We start from the raw sequence: 19,449 nt of genomic DNA, 5'->3' as shown, positions 1-19,449 counted from the left end.
CATTATTAATCAAGTTGTGTTAATAGAAAGCCATTCTATTTCTTATTGAAATTCAAAACATTTGATTGAAGAAGCGATGTAAACACCATCTCATAGCCCTTGTTATAAGTAGAAGTTATTTTTTAATTGAAAATTTGGAGAACTTTTATTTGAAATGATCTTTAAGAATACATATGGAAGGAGAAAAAGAAATAGTGTTAGGGAATACTGACATATCAAAACATTGTTTGAGATGTCAGATTTTAAAAGTCAAAATAAAGTGTAAATATATCTGGAATCCTATAGTGAACTGTTAAAACCAAACGAAACTGCTATTCAATTATACCAACCAGGTATTTTTATTCTGTGCAGTAAAAAATGAAAAATTATACAAGTGCAAGTTTACATTTCAGACTATTATAGTACCTATGTAATTTAATGCCCTATAAGTAGCCTTTGCAAATGTAAAGTATAATATTTTAAGGGAAATAGACTTGATAATAAGACATGTACAGAAGAAGCAAAACTTCTTATCTAAGTTACTTTTCTTAGCATATAGTACATATTTCACCTTACATACACACACAGTTTTTCCCAATAATTTGGTGCCTCTAATGAGATGCAAATTAAGAATTAGTAGTGTTTCTTACTGTCATACAAGACAGTGAACCAGTACATTGTATTATAGTTTAAAGAAATAATTTGATTAAAACATTTGAGACCATTTATTACCTCTCAGAAACTAACATCTTAGAAAAGCAGGGGAAACTCTGCACAGCGTGATTCTTTTGGGGCAAAGATGATATTTAGTTAGTTCTTTGTTTATGTGCTGGACAGTATAGTTCTTTTTTATAAAAACTCACTATTTATGGTATCCTGTGATGCCAAATAAATGGAAACCACAACCTATATTTATTGTATATAATGGTATAATGGATAACTTCAGGATAATTTTTAAATATTAAGAATGGCAATTCCAAAAGACTTAAAGCTCTCATTGAGCATATCACAGAGTCTTGACAGACAATCAATGAGCATTGGTTGAATTGTTGGACTGAATTCCCAGTCCTGTTTACATCATGACTGAGAGTTTTTCTTTTAACTTCCTTCATATTCTCCATATAGAGAATATGTGGAGTTAAGTATTTGTGAATTAAAAGTATTTTTTAAGAGAATTCTGTATCCCAAAGTGTCACTGATGGAGGTAAAGAAACATTTTTATTTTGGAAACACTGGCTGAAAATCTTTGACCATTGCTGTTAATAGCTGTAAAAGTAACTTCAAGAGGTCATCTCCAAGTGATCCCAAATGATATCCAATAACTAAATTAAATTGCGATACTATGGAAGTCAATTGCACTACATGAATGTAATTATCTTACAAAGATTTACGAACTTGAAAGAAATCTTATGATGACATTTCTAAGATGTAAATGCTTGTTTTTCCTCAAAAGTGTCTTATCTGAAAACATATTTTTGTTTCTTTCTGTAGCGCTCCTGGAAGCGGTCCTATGTTCAAGTCAACGACTGTTACTGTGAGAGAAAATTGTAATGAAATTTCCCAAAGAGCTGTTGTGGATTCAGTTAATAACCAGGAAGATTTTAAATGCACTTTGATTCATAGTCAAGAGAAGGCTAAAGATGTTACCACTCTTGTTGCAGATCCAGAAAGTACAAAGAGTTATATGGCCAAAAATAACCAACTTGAAGATCAAGCCCAGGGGATTCACAGACACAAAATTGGCTTTTCTTTTGCATTTCCAAAGAAAGCATCCGTGAAACTGGAGTCCTCAGCTGCAGCCTTCTCTGAATACAATGATGATGCCTCTGCGGAAAAAGGATTTAGCAGAAAAAGTAGATTTGTCCCGGGTGCTTGTCATCTTCAACTATCTTCACCAACAGATGTGCTTTTGAATTCCGTGGAGAAAGCAAACTCTTTTCATCCGCCAGAGGGAATGTGCACTGACAAAGAAACTACTCAAACTCAAGAGATGAAAAAAGTTTCTAGTGAAAAAGATCCATTATTATTACCTCCATTTTGTCAGTTTCAGCTCCCTTCATCATCTGATGCAGATAATTGTCAAATTTCAGTCCCTTCAGCAGATCAGATTTCACCAGAAGATATTCTTATTAATGAAGACACACCTATAAATGGTAACACTTCTGAATTGCTAGGAAATAAATCCATAGTTCTTGATATGGCTGATGACAACATGTCTTTGCAGACTACCACCAAGGAAACTGTTAAGGGCAATGTGACATCCATGATTGAAGTTGAAAATAAAAATCACGGTCTGGACGTGTTGACCCCTGTAAATTCTGAAGAGGATAATATAACCTTACACACAAAAAAAGATTTATATAAAAGACCATGTGAGCCATTTATACCCGTACTTAACAAAGATGGATCCACAGTTCTTCAGTGGCCATCAGAAATGCTGACATACACCACCACTCAACCATCAATTTCCTATAGCTGTAATCCTCTCTGTTTTGACTTCAAGTCCACTAAGTTAAACAACAAGCTAGATAAAAATAAGCTGCCTTTAAGTGATCTTTCTTCTCAGCAGAAGGGAGAAGAAATTTACAAGAACCCAGTTTTGGATTGCAAGGATACGTCTATGGCAGGACTCACTGATTATGAAATTGGAGGTAGCAGAAGTGGACATACCCAAGTCACTTCTCATTTGACTGATGATACTGTCTCTAATAGCTGTGATTCTGGAAAAAATGAGACTATGGGTCAGAGGTATAAAAATATTTCCTGTAGGATCAGAAAAACAAAAAAATATACTTTTACTAAAAATCAGATAAAGCCAGATGCTATAGATGGGAAATACAACAAAATAAGATTGAAAAATACTCATGAACGTTGGTTCCATAAAAGTAGACGAAAGAAAAAAAGAAAGTTATGTCACCATAATTATGGAGAGAAAACCAAAGAATCAGAAACACGCTTCAAAATGGAAACAGAAAATAGTTACACTGATACAACTAGGAAAAATCTACTGGAAATAATTTCAGAAAAACAGTATTTAGCTGCAGAGCAACTATTGGACTCACAGCAATTACCTGATAAAAGGCCCAAATCTACATCCATATACTTAAGTGAAAATGAAGAAACGTGTAAAACCTGGAACACTGAATACAATAATAATACTCTTATCAGTTCTAAAAACTACTGTAAAAACAGCTCAGTTGTCTTAAATGGACAATCCAATTCAACAATGATACATTCTGCAAAACATAATTTAACATACTCCAGAACATACTGTAGTTGGAAAGCTAAAATGTCCAGCTGTGGTCATGATCACAGATGCCTAGTTCTTCAGAATGAAATGAAATGCATGAGTCAGAGCCAGGCTGTTAAAAGAGGTTATAATTCTCTCATTAATGAATCAGAAAGATGCCATCGAAAGCGTAGACAACATTCATATTCTTATTCTTCAGACGAAAGTTTAAATCGACAGAATTATGTACCAGAAGAATTCTTGACATCACGTCATGCTTCTGCTCCTTGCAAACCTAAGAGGAAACAGAGGAGAAAAAGAAATAGATTCCACATGGGTTTTGAAGCTTTGGAACTCAAAGAGAAAACAGATTATCCCAAGAAAGGCAATTCTTCCTTACATCACCAGGATAAAATAGTAAGTGAAGAGGGAAAAGAGGAAGTAAAACCACAGGAAACTGCAGATGTCAAAAGGAACTCAGAACAACTAGACCAAGTAGAAAATAAACTGGCTGTGCCCACCAGCAGCCCTCTTCCTTCTGAAGCCAATGATGAAACTCAGCAGGTTGTAATGGAGACCACTTCTGGTGAACCGTCAGAGATTTCCAGTGAACCCACCACATCAGCCTATACAGTTAGTGCCCCAGCAAAAGGAGAAATAGACAGTACCTCGCTTGAACACAAAGAAAGAAGTGAGGATACAAATGTCAATGAAAAGCAAATTCCTTTCAAGGTGCCTAATAGTGAAAGGAACTTTAGACAGTCACAACCTAAATCGTTCCTTTGTCATTATGAACTGGCTGAAGCCCTTCCACAAGGCAAGATGAATGAGGCATCAACGGAGTGGCTGTGTTTTAATTCAGGAATCCTTAATGCACAACCACCATTGCCATTCAAAGAAGCACATGTCAGTGGCCATACCTTCGTAACAACAGAGCAGATCCTGGCTCCATTAGCTTTACCAGAACAGGCATTATTGATTCCGATAGAAAACCATGACAAGTTCAAAAACCTACCATGTGAAGTATACCAGCACATCCTACCGCCAAACATGCTGGCCAACAAGGTCAAGTTCACTTTTCCCCCAGCCGCCCTCGCACCCCCCAGCACCCCTCTGCAGCCTTTGCCTTTGCAGCAGCCCCTGCGTTCTACCTCCGTCACCACTATCCACCACACTGTTTTACAACAGCATGCGGCAGCGGCAGCAGCCGCAGCGGCAGCGGCAGCGGCAGGAACCTTTAAAGTGCTGCAACCACACCAACAGTTTCTGTCCCACGTCCCAGCTCTCACCAGAACATCATTACCTCAGATCTCAGTAGGACCAGTAGGGCCGAGGCTTTGTCCTGGGAGTCAGCCAACTTTTGTTGCTCCTCCTCAGGTGCCAATCATCCCAGCTTCCGTCCTTCATCCTAGCCATCTGGCTTTCCCACCTTTGCCCCATGCCCTCTTCCCTTCGCTACTCTCCCCGCACCCTACCGTCATCCCACTGCAGCCCCTGTTCTAGTCATCACCATGAGAGGGAAAGAAAATATCCGTGTGAAAACTACTGCCATATGTGTTAATGCTCATTAAGTGGATAATAGCCTATTTAAATGGTGGAAATAAACTAGCTAAAATATGGCTTCATTGATATGAAATCACTTACTATAAGTGTAATGATGCAAATAAATTCTTAAGCTTCTGATATATAATATTATTAAGGCACTGAATAGTTTGAAAATCAATATAATCTATGCTGTATATCAAAATGATGTCTTAAGAGTATGTATAATGTATATAAAATATATTTATAGTACTGTAATTTATGTTGTAAAGTATGCCCGTCACTTTTTTTAATCTTTGTGTATTTGCACCTATTTAATGTTTAGACAAAGCTGATGGCATTATGTTTTGTACCATGCTCCTTGAAACTGTAAATTCAGTGAAAAATATCTCTTGCAATAAATTTTTGTTAAATATTTAAGTAAATCAAACCCTTGTTTTTAGTTGGTTTTCACTGGGGATTGTATAGTAACAATAGGTTTTGAATTTATATTGTTTCCTCTGTTTATTGACATCTCTGAACCTTAGAGGCTCAGCAAAGCATCTTTGCCACTCTATCGGTACTTATACTATAATACTGTCTTTCAGAAAAAGTATAACAAGTCTATTTACTTTTCTGTTTTTCATACTGTTGCATATCCTCAGAGTTTACTATATTTCATGAACACTTGATCTAAACAATGAGCCATGGAAATTCTTGTTAAAGTAATGTTAGTATTTGGTGGAGCGGAAGCAAATAACTACAATATGCAAAGTATTTAGTATTCTTCCCGGGACTATAAAACAGTACTAGTAGATAAGACATAGAAAGTAACCAATATAAGTTCTTATGACATTTTTGTATGTCAAAATTACCAAATGTATTGTGTTTATTTTTAATTATTGCAGGGAATATACATATATAAGAATGTTGGCATGGATTAAGGAATAAGTTTAATTAACCACTAACCATTATATAACACCTTGCGAAGAATGGTATAAACACAGCCTGGACATATTCTTAACTGAGAATCTTGAAGTGGGAAAAGAGTAAATAAATAGCTCTTCCTTCTGCAAATCTTTCTAGTATACATGTTTCTATCATATTTCCAAATCACCAAGAAACAGAAAGTCTTCACATTACCCTTCCAGATTCTGTTCTATTTTTATGACCTCTGCATTTTCATTCACTCAAACGCTGCTTCTATGTGTACTCAAGAATATAATTATTTAATAGAAAAATAGAGAATTTCACACTTCCCATGACAGTTTTCTAACATGTACCTGCCCCAGTGCATGCCACTTGTTAAGACAAAGTCTACATGCCTGATAGAGAAAATTCAACTCACTAAGTGCAAACAATGAAGGATTACGGTAGCCTAGCAATGAATCCAAGGAAAAGAGAGACCAAATGAGTCCATCTAAAGTGAGAGCAACTTTTAAGTGATCCTGCACTGAAGAAACGCTATTTCATAAGTTTGCTGTAACAAGTGGGTTACCCTAAAAATATTTAGTGCAAGCATATATTCCCAGAGCAGAATAAAATATTGAATTCTACTTTAACAGGAGAAATAAGAGAGAAAAAAATCTGTTGTCTACTTCCTTTATTATGTGCAATAATAATCATCATTTAAAGGTTTTGCTGCAAAATGCTTGTGTAAGATTGTGTGATTGACAAATAAGAATGCAAAATAATGAGAAGAAATTTTATTTCAAACACTCTAGATAACATGTTCTAAAAATGATAATTAAAATTGGAACGGGTGTTTTTTCCCCAAGCAAAATATTTGAAACTATATTTGAAGATAATATATTAAGAGAGGGGAATATCTACTGAGGAATGCTGACCCAGTTTGTTTTTAATAACAGAGCAGAATTGTCGCTTCTGCTGTTTAAAATCAAACCAAGTGTTTTACTTCAAAATATGCAGATTTCCCCCTTCTTTCTGTCATCTTTTGACAACCATCCCACACATTCACCTCCTACCTTTTGTTCTCATTCTTTAGTTCTTTTTCCCCCTGATCTTTTCCTTCTTTATGTCACTATATAAATCATTTGTATTTATCATGTGTGGGTATCCTCTGCTTCTTTCTCCATTATCACCCTTTTAGTTTGTCTTCAATTCTGCTGCTCACTTACATTTATTTTTGTTAAATAACACATTTAGGTAGTCTAACTTTAGTTGTAGCAGAATATATCTGTTCAGTTACTATATAATAGATATTTCTAGAAAGTTTGATGAGGAATGTTCTCACTTAAGACTAATTGAAACTCACCTTGGTAGACAAACTGATTTGTTTTCATGGATACCAGTGACTGAACAACAAAAGAATGTTAGTTGAGTATGTTAAAGCCATTCTTACTGCTAAGAATCCATTTAGATACTTGATATCTTTGATAAGATATTGCTTATATAGTCTGGGCATCTGTTATACTCTCAGGACTCAAAACGAACCTATGATGACACACTTGTTCATCTGTTCTGATAATACCAACTCCAAAATAAAGGTAATTATAAGCTGACTGAAGATCAGCCATAAGCAGAGCAATTACACAGGTTTGTCAGAGTGGACTTGTCAAGCAATGAGGCTATGAGAGGATTATCAGTCAAGCACATATTAGTGGTGGCAGGAGTCAGGCCAGTATAGCAGCATTATTCTGGGAGTAGCTTTGGGCACTGTCTGATGGCTTGTCCATAAATCCTGGAGCTAAAATCCCAGTCCCATCCATGTATAAATTACTTTACATTCTATCTAATTGGGAAATTTTATTCTAACACCATCTCTTTTCATTTCATGCAAGGAACATTTCATGCAAAGATGGGCACAATTAAGGAAAAAAATTGTATGGACCTAAAAGAAGCAGAAGATGTTAAGAAGAGGTGGCAAGAATACATAGAAGAACTATACAAAAAAAGATCTTCATGACCCAGATAACCATAATTGTGTGTTCACTCACCTAGAACAAGACATCCTGGAATGAGAAGGCAACTGGGCCTTAGGAAGCATCACTATGAACAAAGCTAGTGAAGGTAATGGAATTCCAGTTGAGGTATTTCAAATCCCAAAGGATGATGCTGTGAAAGTGCTGCACTCAATGTGCCAGCAAATTTGGAAAACTCAGCAGGGGCCAAAGACTGGAAAAGGTCAGTTTTCATTCCAATCACAAAGAAAGGCAATGCCAAAGAGTGTTCAAACTATCATAAAATTGCACTCATCTCACACACTGGCAAAGTAATACTCAAAACTTTCCAAGCCAAGCTTCAATAGTACGTGAACCATGAACTTCTACATGTTCAAGCTGGAATTAGAAATGGCAGAGAAACCAGAGATCAAATTGCCAACATCCTTTGGATCATCGAAAAAGCACAAGAGTTCCAGAAAACCATCTACTTCTCCTTTATTGACTACACCAAAGGCTTTGACTGTGTGGATCACAACAAACTGTAGAAAATTCTTAAAGTGATGGGAATACCAGACCACCTGACCTGTCTATTCAGAAATCTGTATGCAGGTCAAGAAGCAACAGTTAGAACTGGACATGGAACAACAGATCGGTTCCAAAATAGGGAAGGAGTTCATCAAGGCTGTATTTTGTCACCCTGTTTATTTAGCTTATATGCAGAGTGCATCATGCAAATGGTAGGCTGGAAGAAATGCAAGATGGAATCAAGATTTCCGGGAGAAATATCAATAACCTCAGATATGCAGATGACACCACCCTTATAGCAGAAAGTAAAGAAGAGCTAGAGAGACTCTTGATGCAAGTGAAAGAGGAGAATAAAAAAGTTGGATTAAAACTCAATAGTCAGAAAACTAAGATCATGACATCTGGTCCCATCACTTCATGGCAAATAGATGGGGAAACAATGGAAACAGTGACAGATTTTATTTTGGGGGGCTCCAAATTCACTGCAGATGGTGACTGTAGCCATGAACTTAAAAGATGCTTTTTCCTTGGAAGAATGCTATGACCAACCCAGACAGCATATTAAAAAGTAGAAACATTACTTTGCCAACAAAAGTCCGTCTAGTAAAAGCTATGGTTTTTCCAGTAGTCATGTATGGATGTGAGAGTTGAACTATAGAGAAAACTGAGCACCGAAGAATAGATGCTTTTGTACTGTGGTGTTGGAGAAGACTCTTGAAGTTCCCTTGGACTGAAAGGAGATCCAACCAGTCAATCTTAAAGGAAATCAGTCCTGAATATTCAATGGAAGGACTGATGCTAAAGCTGAAGCTCCAACTCTTTGGCCACCTAATGTGAAGAACTGACTCATCTGAAAAGACCCTGATGCTGGGAAAGATTGAAGGTGGGTAGAGAAGGGGACGACAGAGGATGAGATGGTTGGATGGGATCACTGACTCAATGGACATGAGTCTGAGTAAGCTCTGGGTGTTGGTGATGGAGAGGGAAGCCTGGCATGTTGCAAGTTCATGGGGTCACAAAGAGTTGGACATACCTGAGCGACTGAATTGAACTGAACTGAACCAATCTCTTACTCTCTTATATCTGGTCTGCTATTTATAGGAATTGCTAACAGCATTTGTTATCAAAAAGAAGAGTGACTTGGGGTATACTGAAGAGAATAAAACCTTAACATGGAAAGTAACAAGTAATTACTGTAGCCAAATGACAAAGAACTCACACTGCATGACAGGAATGAAATAAGGAAACTCATCCACAACTAGCACAATTTTTTTGCCTCCCTCCTCTCTCTCAGATTTTTGCATATCAAGTGTTGAAGCCCTGTATAACATGTGCACAAGACATCTCAACCTATGTATCTGCTATGTATTTTGAACCCATAACTCAAATCCATGATCTTCCATTATAGGTACCACTGGAACCTATTATTTGTCCTGTGTTCCAAAGCTCCGTGAATGTTATTATAATAAATGAAAACTGTTCCAAGTCAGAAGCCAGGGTGTTAGTATGCCCATGTAAAGTCAATCAATGAAGACTTATGCTTTGTTTCCTTAAGTTTTTCTCAGATACTTCTCACTAGTATATTCTATATAGTTCTAGTCCTAGTAGTTCATAGCTGAATTGCTGAATTACTTTTATTAATTAATGTCTCTTCCCAATTTCCCATTTATACACTCTGTCCCCCATTGCTGCCAGGGCCCCATTTTTTGGGCTTCCTTGATGGCTCAGTGAGTAAAGACTTTGCCTGCAATGCAGGAGCCACAGGAGATATGGGTTCAATCCCTGGTTGGGAAGATCCCCTGGAGTAGGAAAGGGCAACCCACTCCAGTATTCTTGCCTGAGGAATCCCATGGACAGAAGAGCTTGATGAACTACAGTCCACGAGGTTACACAGAGTCGGACACAACTGAGCACATGAGCACAGCAAAATCGTATTATGACTCTCCTCTACTTTGATGGCTCTTCTAGCTTCTCAGTTATTCTCAAAATGAACATCAAAGTTCTTAGCATGTCACAGAAAATCTATGGGGAAGCAGGTGCCAGCTTTCCTACTTAGCATCATCCATTCCAGAATTCATCTTTCTATTTACAATCACCTTCAAGTTTGTGTGAGCATATTCTATGTCCTGCAATGCCTTCGTGCCTGTATTTCTTCACTTAGCTAGCTACTATTGAGCAACAATTTGTTTCAGTTTTTTTTAAGGGATTCTTACCCAGATTTTGGCTGTCTCCACGTTACCCTCCCATCCTCTATCTTCACCTAGAATTTTTGTGCTCAGATATTGTTATGATGGTGTGATCACTGACCTAGAGCCAGACATCCTGGAATGTGAAGTCAAGTGGGCCTTAGAAAGCTTCACTACAAACAAAGCTAGTGGAGGTGATAGAATTCCAGTTGAGTTATTCCAAATCCTGAAAGATGATGCTGTGAAAGTGCTGCACTCAATATGCCAGCAAATTTGGAAAACTCAGCAGTGGCCACAGAACTGGAAAAGGTCAATTTTCATTCCAATCCCAAAGAAAGGCAATGCCAAAGAATGCTCAAACTACTGCACAATTGCACTCATCTCACACGCTAGTAAAGTAATGCTCAAAATTCTCCAAGCCAGGCTTCAGCTGAACCGTGAACTTCCTGATGTTCAAGCTGGTTTTAGAAAAGGCAGAGGAACCAGAGATCAAATTGCCAACATCTGCTAGATCATGGAAAAGCAAGAGAGTGCCAGAAAAACATCTATTTCTGCTTTATTGACTATACCAAAGCCTTTGACTTTGTGGATCACAATAAACTGTGGAAAATTCTGAAAGAGATGGGAATACCAGACCACCTGATCTGCCTCTTGAGAAATCTGTATGCAGGTCAGGAAGCAAGAGTTAGAACTGGACACGGAACAACAGACTGGTTTCAAAGAGGAAAAGGAGTACGTCAAGGCTGTATATTGTCACCCTGCTTATTTAACTTGTATGCAGAGTACATCATGAGAAACGCTGGGCTGAAAGAAACACAAGATGGAATCAAGATTGCCGGGAGAAATATCAATCACCTCAGATATGCAGATAACACCACCCTTATGGCAGAAAGTGAAGAGGAACTCAAAAGCCTCTTGACGAAGGTGAAAGAGGAGAGTGAAAAAGTTGGCTTAAAGCTCAACATTCAGAAAACAAAGATCATGGCATCTGGTCCCATTACTTCATGGGAAATAGATGGGGAAACAGTGTCAGACTTTATTTTTGGGGGCTCCAAAATCACTACAGATGGTGACTGCAGCCATGAAATTAAAAGACGCTTACTCCTTGGAAGGAAAGTTATGACCAACCTAGATAGCATATTCAAAAGCAGAGACATTACTTTGCCAACAAAGGTCTGTATAGTCAAGGCTATGGTTTTTCCTGTGGTCATGTATGGATGTGAGAGTTGGTCTGTGAAGGCTGAGCGCTGAAGAATTGATGCCTTTGAACTGTGGTGTTGGAGAAGACTCTTGAGAGTCCCTTGGACTGCAAGGAGATCCAACCAGTCCATTCTAAAGGAGATCAGCCCTGGGATTTCTTTGGAAGTAATGATGCTAAAGCTGAAACTCCAGTACTTTGGCCACCTCGTGAGAAGAGTTGACTCATTGGAAAAGACTCTGATGCTGGGTGGGATTGGGGGCAGGAGGAGAAGGGGACGACAGAGGATGACATGGCTGGATGGCATCACTGACTCAGTGGACGTGAGTCTCAGTGAACTCCAGGAGTTGGTGATGGACAGGGAGGCCTGGCATGCTGTGATTCATGGGGTCACAAAGAGCCGGACACAACTGAACTACTGATCTGATCTGATTGTTATGAAGTATTCTCAGTGCTGAATATATTGTCTTGTTATTGAAATCTACTGGATTAAGAGTTCCTAAAGTCCAAGTGCATTTGATGCATAGTAAACATTCAATAAATTTTTTTAATGAGTTGGAAGAATGTAATTAAAAGCTATGCAGAGTGCATTGCAAAGTTCCAGAACCATTACCCATTTCTACTCCAAACTGGTCCTAAATCAGTCATAAGTCCAAATTAAAATATATTTTTCCAAAATAATTAGGGTTTCAAAACACGACTTAGCATGAAGAACTTATTTTTAATGGAATTTTGAATTATTTAAAATAGAAATAAGCAATCATGAAAGCATGATTTGAACACTTTTCCTACCCTTGGAAGAAAGCACAACCTTCTACCTATTTTTCATCTTTCTATTTGTACTTGTCACTAGACATTAACATATCTTGTCAGACACAGAACTAGATATAGGTATAAATAAATGAGAACATAACTACTACTCAGACATTCAAATCCAGTAAAAGAGGCAGACATGCAAAATCTTATACTGAGCTACCCAAAGTGTGCTCTGTCAATATTGGTCTATCAAAATGTGTTGATTTATATTTACCAGTGCCTTCCCCCACCCCACCCCACTGTACTGTATTTTCCATTTCTATTCTTGTTTTTACTTTTCTTCCCCTCTGTTTATTTGCCTAGCTGAGCCACTGTCCTTGGGAGTGAAAGTTGTCACCAGGGATGCTTTCTAATAAGCTGTTTACTTTCTCTTACAAATAAAATGGTAAATGTTTAAGGCTTATTTAGGTTATTAGTTGAGGTCCAAGTCTTGATTTAGAGGCTTCAGTAAAAGGCCGTGCAATTTGTTCTGAGGTGTTGCGTATGACTGAAACCTAGCTCACCATCTGGCAGCCCTGTGGATTCTGTCCCCTTCCCCAGATCCAGCATGGGCTTCATTGCTACAGAGAAAGCAACTATTTTTCCTTCACTCAAAGGCACCATTGCTCACTAAGCCAAATGCCTAGGGCAATATCCTTTTATTTATTCATGTGTGCATGGCTTCTCAGTTGCTGAGTCATGTCCAGCTCTTTGAAACCCCATGGACTGTAGCCCACCAGGCTCCTCTGTCCATGGGATTTTCCAGGCAAGAACAATGGATTGGGTTGCCATTTCCTTCTCTAGGGGATCTTCCCAACCTAGGAATTGAACCTATGTCTCCTGCTTGGCAGGTGAATTCTTTACCACTGTACCACCTGGAATGCCTCTTTATTTATTCATAGAGCCATCTTTTAGATTAGCTCAGAGCTTTCAACACTTGGGAACATAGGCTATGGAACATACATGAGCCTGAAAGCTCCTGGTATAAAACTATAACAAGCTTTTCTTTTCTTTTATTCTCCTAAATCTTATTTTTAAGTAACCTATTTTCATTTTTTTACCCTTTTTGTGATAATATTTTGAATATATTACTTACATATTTCATAATATTTTCCTTTTTAGGATTCTGGTTTTAACTTATATGTTTAAACTTTTTATAAATTACTTTCTAACATTTTTATGGGATATATTTTCTATTTTTTTAGTATATTCATGCTATTTAGAATATTATATATTTTAATTTTAAGAAATAAGTCTCATTACATTCAGTGGAATTAGTCATACTTTGTGGTTTAGTATTATTACCTTCTATATCTAGTTTGTATTGATTATCTCTAAGACTATCTTAATTCCCTCATGGAATATTAATTTCACTTCATTTCTCAGTATTTTTATTGATAAGGAGCTTTGATGACATGCCTTACATTAACCCTTCAAGCTCTTCCAAAAGTTCTCTTATTCTCTTCAGTACATAATTCCTATGACCAGGACCTATAGCCAGAACTGAATTTTCATTTTACCAACAAGAACTAGGATTAATGCTCTTGGAAACAGCTCATTTCATCTTGCTTTATGGGCTTACTTCAACAAATGGGCTTCTAACAGGAAAATCCCCTCAACATATAAACTTCTTGGTCTCCCTACTTAGTCCATGATCTCCTTTAGAATAAAACTAGATTTTCTTTTAAAAGATATTGGAGAGTACTTGCTTTACAATGGTGTGTTAGTTTCGCCTGTATAGCAAAATAAATCAGCTGTACGTATATCCAAGAAAAGAGGGATATATGCGCATGCAAAACTAGATCTTAAGCTTGTTCCTAACTCCTATCAGCACTACATCATGTTCTGGTGTTTATCTATTTCTGTTATCCTAATTAATTCAACATTTTGTTGTTCCCTAAACTTGCTACCTGGACACTGTACCTTGACCCTTCTAGGTGTACTTGTTGAAGCTAACCTCTGTACTTGAGTAAATTATAGGGAGTCCAAAATGCTTATTGACTTACATATCGTGTTCCTTTCTTTGTTGCAAATTCCAACATATTCTTGGTCTGAGCCTGCCCAAGTTGTAAATTCAAGGAGAGTGAATTTTTTTAAAATCCAGCATTTCAGTTGGGTTACTATTGTGGGTTATATTAAATTTGCCATATAATTTTGAAAACAACTAAGTTTCAAATTAATGCTTTGAATTTCAGCTAATCTTCTGATGTTTTTAACTTAGTTTTAATCTAAATGATTTTATAAGTGGATATCACTTTAACTTATATAAGTTTATAAGCCATTAATCTTCATATTAAAATGGTACACCCAAAACTGATTATAGATTTTATTAAATGGCTTCTATCTCTAGAACAATTGTACTGAAACAAAATTGATAGGAATATTAATATGTTCTACTGAGATGAGAAATCTATTTTTTACTCTGAAATGCAGTTCTCCTGACCATGATCTTTGAGAAGACATACCATTTGATAGATAGTGTGAAACATAATATTTTAAATACATTTTAAACTTTAGCAATTTTAATTGCATTTTGCATTTCCAAAATTGCCAGTGAACTTGCTTATCTGTTCTTCTAATAGATAATAGTAGTTTGACGCTATCTTTTTCAAATGCTAAACATTTATTTGTAAAATTGAAATCAGATGGTTTCTCTAGCATTCAGATAATGTAACAGTGTTCTTTTATAAAGATAATCTTTGCCTAAATGTGCCAGCATAGAAAGGATTCTACAGAAATGTTTTTGTATACTGATAAGTGTAGCTACTATTCTAGGGTAGCCAGTAAAGCTCATTATAGTTATATTGTCAAGTTGTTAGAGTCACCATCTATATGAACAGCAATCATAGTTTACTGAGAGTAGAGATGCTTCTTAAGTGGCTTTGAACATAGCGTTTTAGATGGAGTATAAATATAATACTCTCTCTACATGAAATTAATACACTGCAATGTTTCTATACACAAATTTAAATTGAATCCACCTATAAACTCTGCTTTCACTGCTTGGAGCTTCCCTGGTGGCTCAGATGGTAAAGAATCTGCCTGCAATGCAGGAGACCCAGGTTTGATTCCTGAGTTGGGAAGATTCCCTGAAGAAGGAAATGGCAACCCATTCCAGTATTCTTACATCAAGAATTTCAAAAACAGAGGAGCCCAATAGGCCACAGTTCATGGGGTCGCAAAGAATCAGACATGACAGAGTGACTAACACTCACTCACACACTCTGAACTCAGAGTGAGGGAATGTATTTCTGGTTTTTAATCTCATGTTATTTTTTAATCGAGTTACTTGGAAACTTGGAAGCTCTGTATAGTAGCGATTGTGTTTCTCTTCCCTCTGGTCCCAGGCGCACTGTCCAGCATTCTGGTCACTCCCTGAAAGTCTTAGACATTGACCCTTGGACACTGCTGCTATCTCTTTTCAGTCAGTCAAGAGGGAAAGTGGAACAGGCCACACTGATTCTATGTCGTGCTCTCCTTACAAGCCTTCCAAGAAGAACACATGGAACTTTCTGAATGGAAATATTGGGACATTTTAAAGGGGTGGAGGGGTTACAAAGTGAGAAGTTAAAATCAAGTGCTGAATAGACTTTCCTTAGAAATAAATTCAGCCATTAACAAGAGGTTAGTGTTTTAGTACCTACTCAGGCTCTTTGCACTCAGATATGCTGCATTCCTCTCAAACTCCCTTCAAATCTTCATCCTATTTTGAAAACCACTGTCATTCCTGCTTCAGCAAGGCCTACATTTTCTGAAGTTCAAATCATTCAGTTAGGATTAGCACTTAGGGAGGGCACCCGGCAGAACGTTTCAGCTGGTCATGATGGTCATCACTCCTAATTCCATAAGAACACAGAGCTAGAGACATTGGTATTCCAAACTCCAGGCCTGAGGATGATTATTATGTCTCCAGATATACATTGTGGAACACACACACATACACATGTGTGCACACGTGCACACACACACATACCACACACCTTTCAAGAACTGCCTAATGGCTTCTGCCTGGAATTCCTGGATGTTGGCTCCTAAGCAAGATGCTATCCTCTCATCTCTCCACAGTCACAATTAGGACGTGAGAAGGGACATAATCTCAGATACATAAGGTGAAGATGAGAAAAATTTTCCTAACTCCTTGGAGGACGGTAAGAGGCATTCCTTTCCACATTATCAATAAATCTCATGTTTCTTTAGGTCTTCCCTGGAAAATGCCATGGTAATTATTCTAGTAAGTTATTGAATAAATAGATAGTAAAGTTGCTTGTCTTCAGTATCGATCAGCAATGAGAGGGCTGACTAATCGATTTTTGCCTAATATAATTCCAGGCTGTGACCTCAGTATTTTTACTTTGAGATACTCCTTCAATTTAACTTATTTAGGCTGATGTGTCTCTTATGATCATTTATGTCTGCTGTGTTCTAGGGCTCTACTAGGTGCTAGACAGGCAGAGACAGAAAAAAAAAAAAAAAAACTTTCAATAATGAGTTTAGAGTTGAAAGGATGAAGTAGATAAGTAAATTGACAATTTTAATATGATGGGCTGCATATATAATAAACATGATAAACAATATGTTATGAAAGAGACTATGCCACATTAAGGAAACAAACGAGCAAAAAGGGATCTTTTTGCTAGATGAGGCTTGAGAGATAAACAAAAGACAGATCATTAGGATTTTATAGTTGAGGATGTCAGAAAGACAAAGTTTCAAGCAGCAGCAAGCAAATTATGTTGAATGGATATTCTAGCAGTTAGATAACCTAAGGCTATTTAAGAGTTGACTTTATAGGGGAAGTTTTCAAAGAGAGTAAGAGAGGATTTAAAAATAAAATTGGAATCTCAGGTCTGATCCATTTGGCCAATGTGATCATTTACCAATAATAAAAGGACAATACAAGAGTGGAAAAAAGTATACAAAAGTCAGACAGCTTAGCAGAAAGGAAAATAACATATTCAATTTTTTGATACATTAAATTTGAGATAGCTAGAATATATCCAAATGGAGCTGTCTTGCAAATACATAAATATGTAGTAAAAATTCTCATATCTGAAATAATCAGAGCTGGCTTATGGTCAGTTATTTGACTGAAGTGGAAAGCACACATTATGGAACGGATGCACACTGGGACAGTCCAAACATCATATATTAATCCATTATCTTATTGGGTAATAAATTCACCAATATTGTATTATAAGTCCAAGGCATTTTCTCTGAATATTTTTTCTACCCATTGAAGTTATGAAGTCATCTTTTCTTGTATAAGTAAAGTGTTAGTCACTCGGTCGTGTCCAGCTCTTTGTGATCCCATGAACTGTAACCTGCCAGGCTCCTCTGTCCATAGGATTCTCCAACAAGAACACTAGAGTGTGTAGCCATTCCCTTCTCCAGGGGATCTTCCCAACCCAGGGATTAAACTGGGTCTCCCGTGTTACAGGCGGATTCTTTACTGTCTGAGCCACCAGAGAAGCATCCATTGTAAACTATGGGCTTTAGTTAATAATAGTATATCAATATTGATTCAATTGTAACAAATATACCACACTAATTCATGCTGTTAATAATTGGGAATTGTGTGATAGTGAAGGGATCTGTATGAGAACTCTCTGTATCACCAGCTCATTTTTTCTGTAATTATTTAACTGTTTTATAAAAAGTCCATTAATTAAGTACAGACACACACAAGCACAGCACACACACCTTTACAACTAATTTAGCATGTCATCTTGGATAACTCTCTCATAACTGCAATTTACTTGTCAATAAACTTGGATTGTTAAACAGATTTCATATGAAGATTAATTTAAAATGTAAGAATGTTAAATATATCAATGTAATATAAAAGAAAATTACTGAACTTCACTTAATATTAATTCACTCCATACATGTCCATATACTTATTACACCCATTTATCTCTATCATGGAGAATTTATTCAACTGAAAGTTACCATGCCAAAAATAAAAAACTCAATTTCATAAGATACAAACAATAAGGAAGATTTATTATCTCATAAAGCAGAATTAACATGGATAAGAATTATTCACCATAAAAAAATGGCTATTGGATAGATATCTAGGAGGTATCCTATAATAATTTTTGTTTCATGCAACTTTTTGGCATTATGTGAAATATGGTTTTATCACTATAATTTGTTTTAAAATTGGCTCAAGAATGAATATATTTTGCCCCTTGCTTGATAACTTTGTAGGGTCACAACATCTATAATGTTCTTTACTTTAATTTCCCCATCTATTTTTGCCACCAGAGAGAGAACAGTGCTTTTGTTGACACACAGGTGTACCTGATTTTCAATCATATTATTTCTGCAGGATCTCAGTTGGGGGTACCAGGGATTTATGGCAAAGACAGAAATTATTATTAAATCCATTCCACTTTTCTAGGAGTATCATGAGACTACAGATAAAAAGAGTAAAAGCTACATTGTTTTTCTTATAAACAATAATTTTTCTAAGTGACTATGACCAGTGCTATTATTGCGACTCATTCATAATCTATTTTATGCCCAGACTGTCAGGGTACAAAATTGCTTCAGGTCAAAGTTAGTAAGTTAGAATTGTGGAATACGTATTTATATTTCAGACGAACTGAATCACTGTTAAATTCTATATTTATAAATTATAAATGGCAACAAAAAAATCACTTAATATTTACTATAGACAAGTAATCATTGTACAAAGCATCTAAGGTAGCCCATATCTTGAATCTGGAGGGTATCAGAATGTAATATGTATTATGTGCTAGCTGTTATTCCAGATGTATGTTCTGTTTAAAAAAAAAAAAACACTGCAGTCAGTTATTTTAAATTTAAAATTTCTTATTGAGTGTTCCAGAATTAGGATATACAATGATGGATGGAGATATAATTTAGAGCAAATAATGTAATTTCTTACAAAATATGGTCATTCATTTAAAGATCATTTAATTCAGCTGTCTGATTATAATAGGGAAAATCTCTAAATCACAGGAAGATTTCCTTGTTAAATATCATGTGACAAGTTGCTGTAGTAGCTAGAAAATAAACATTATGTTCCTGACCCACTCCAAAGTTAGTTTTTTTGTTTGTTTCCCTACAAGAATATAGCCTACCATA

At 36.5% G+C, this 19,449-nt stretch overlaps 1 protein-coding gene across 1 annotated transcript in view; it reads left to right on the top strand.

The window, feature by feature from the left end:
• The window catches only part of ZNF804A (zinc finger protein 804A), a 350,091-nt gene extending 344,926 nt beyond the window's left edge, over positions 1-5,165 (top strand). Inside the window, exon 4 of the mRNA XM_061433437.1 lies at positions 1,471-5,165. Coding sequence (XP_061289421.1) covers positions 1,471-4,711 — 3,241 coding nt within the window. The 3' untranslated portion in view covers positions 4,712-5,165. The remainder of the gene's footprint in view (positions 1-1,470) is intronic.
• Positions 5,166-19,449: the final 14,284 nt, after the last annotated feature.

Source organism: Bos javanicus, chromosome 2 (assembly GCF_032452875.1).
Source record: "Bos javanicus breed banteng chromosome 2, ARS-OSU_banteng_1.0, whole genome shotgun sequence".
Classification (NCBI taxonomy): domain Eukaryota; kingdom Metazoa; phylum Chordata; class Mammalia; order Artiodactyla; family Bovidae; genus Bos; species Bos javanicus.
The sequence above is the reverse complement of the archived record's forward strand: the minus strand, read 5'-3'. Positions and strand labels throughout refer to the sequence as shown.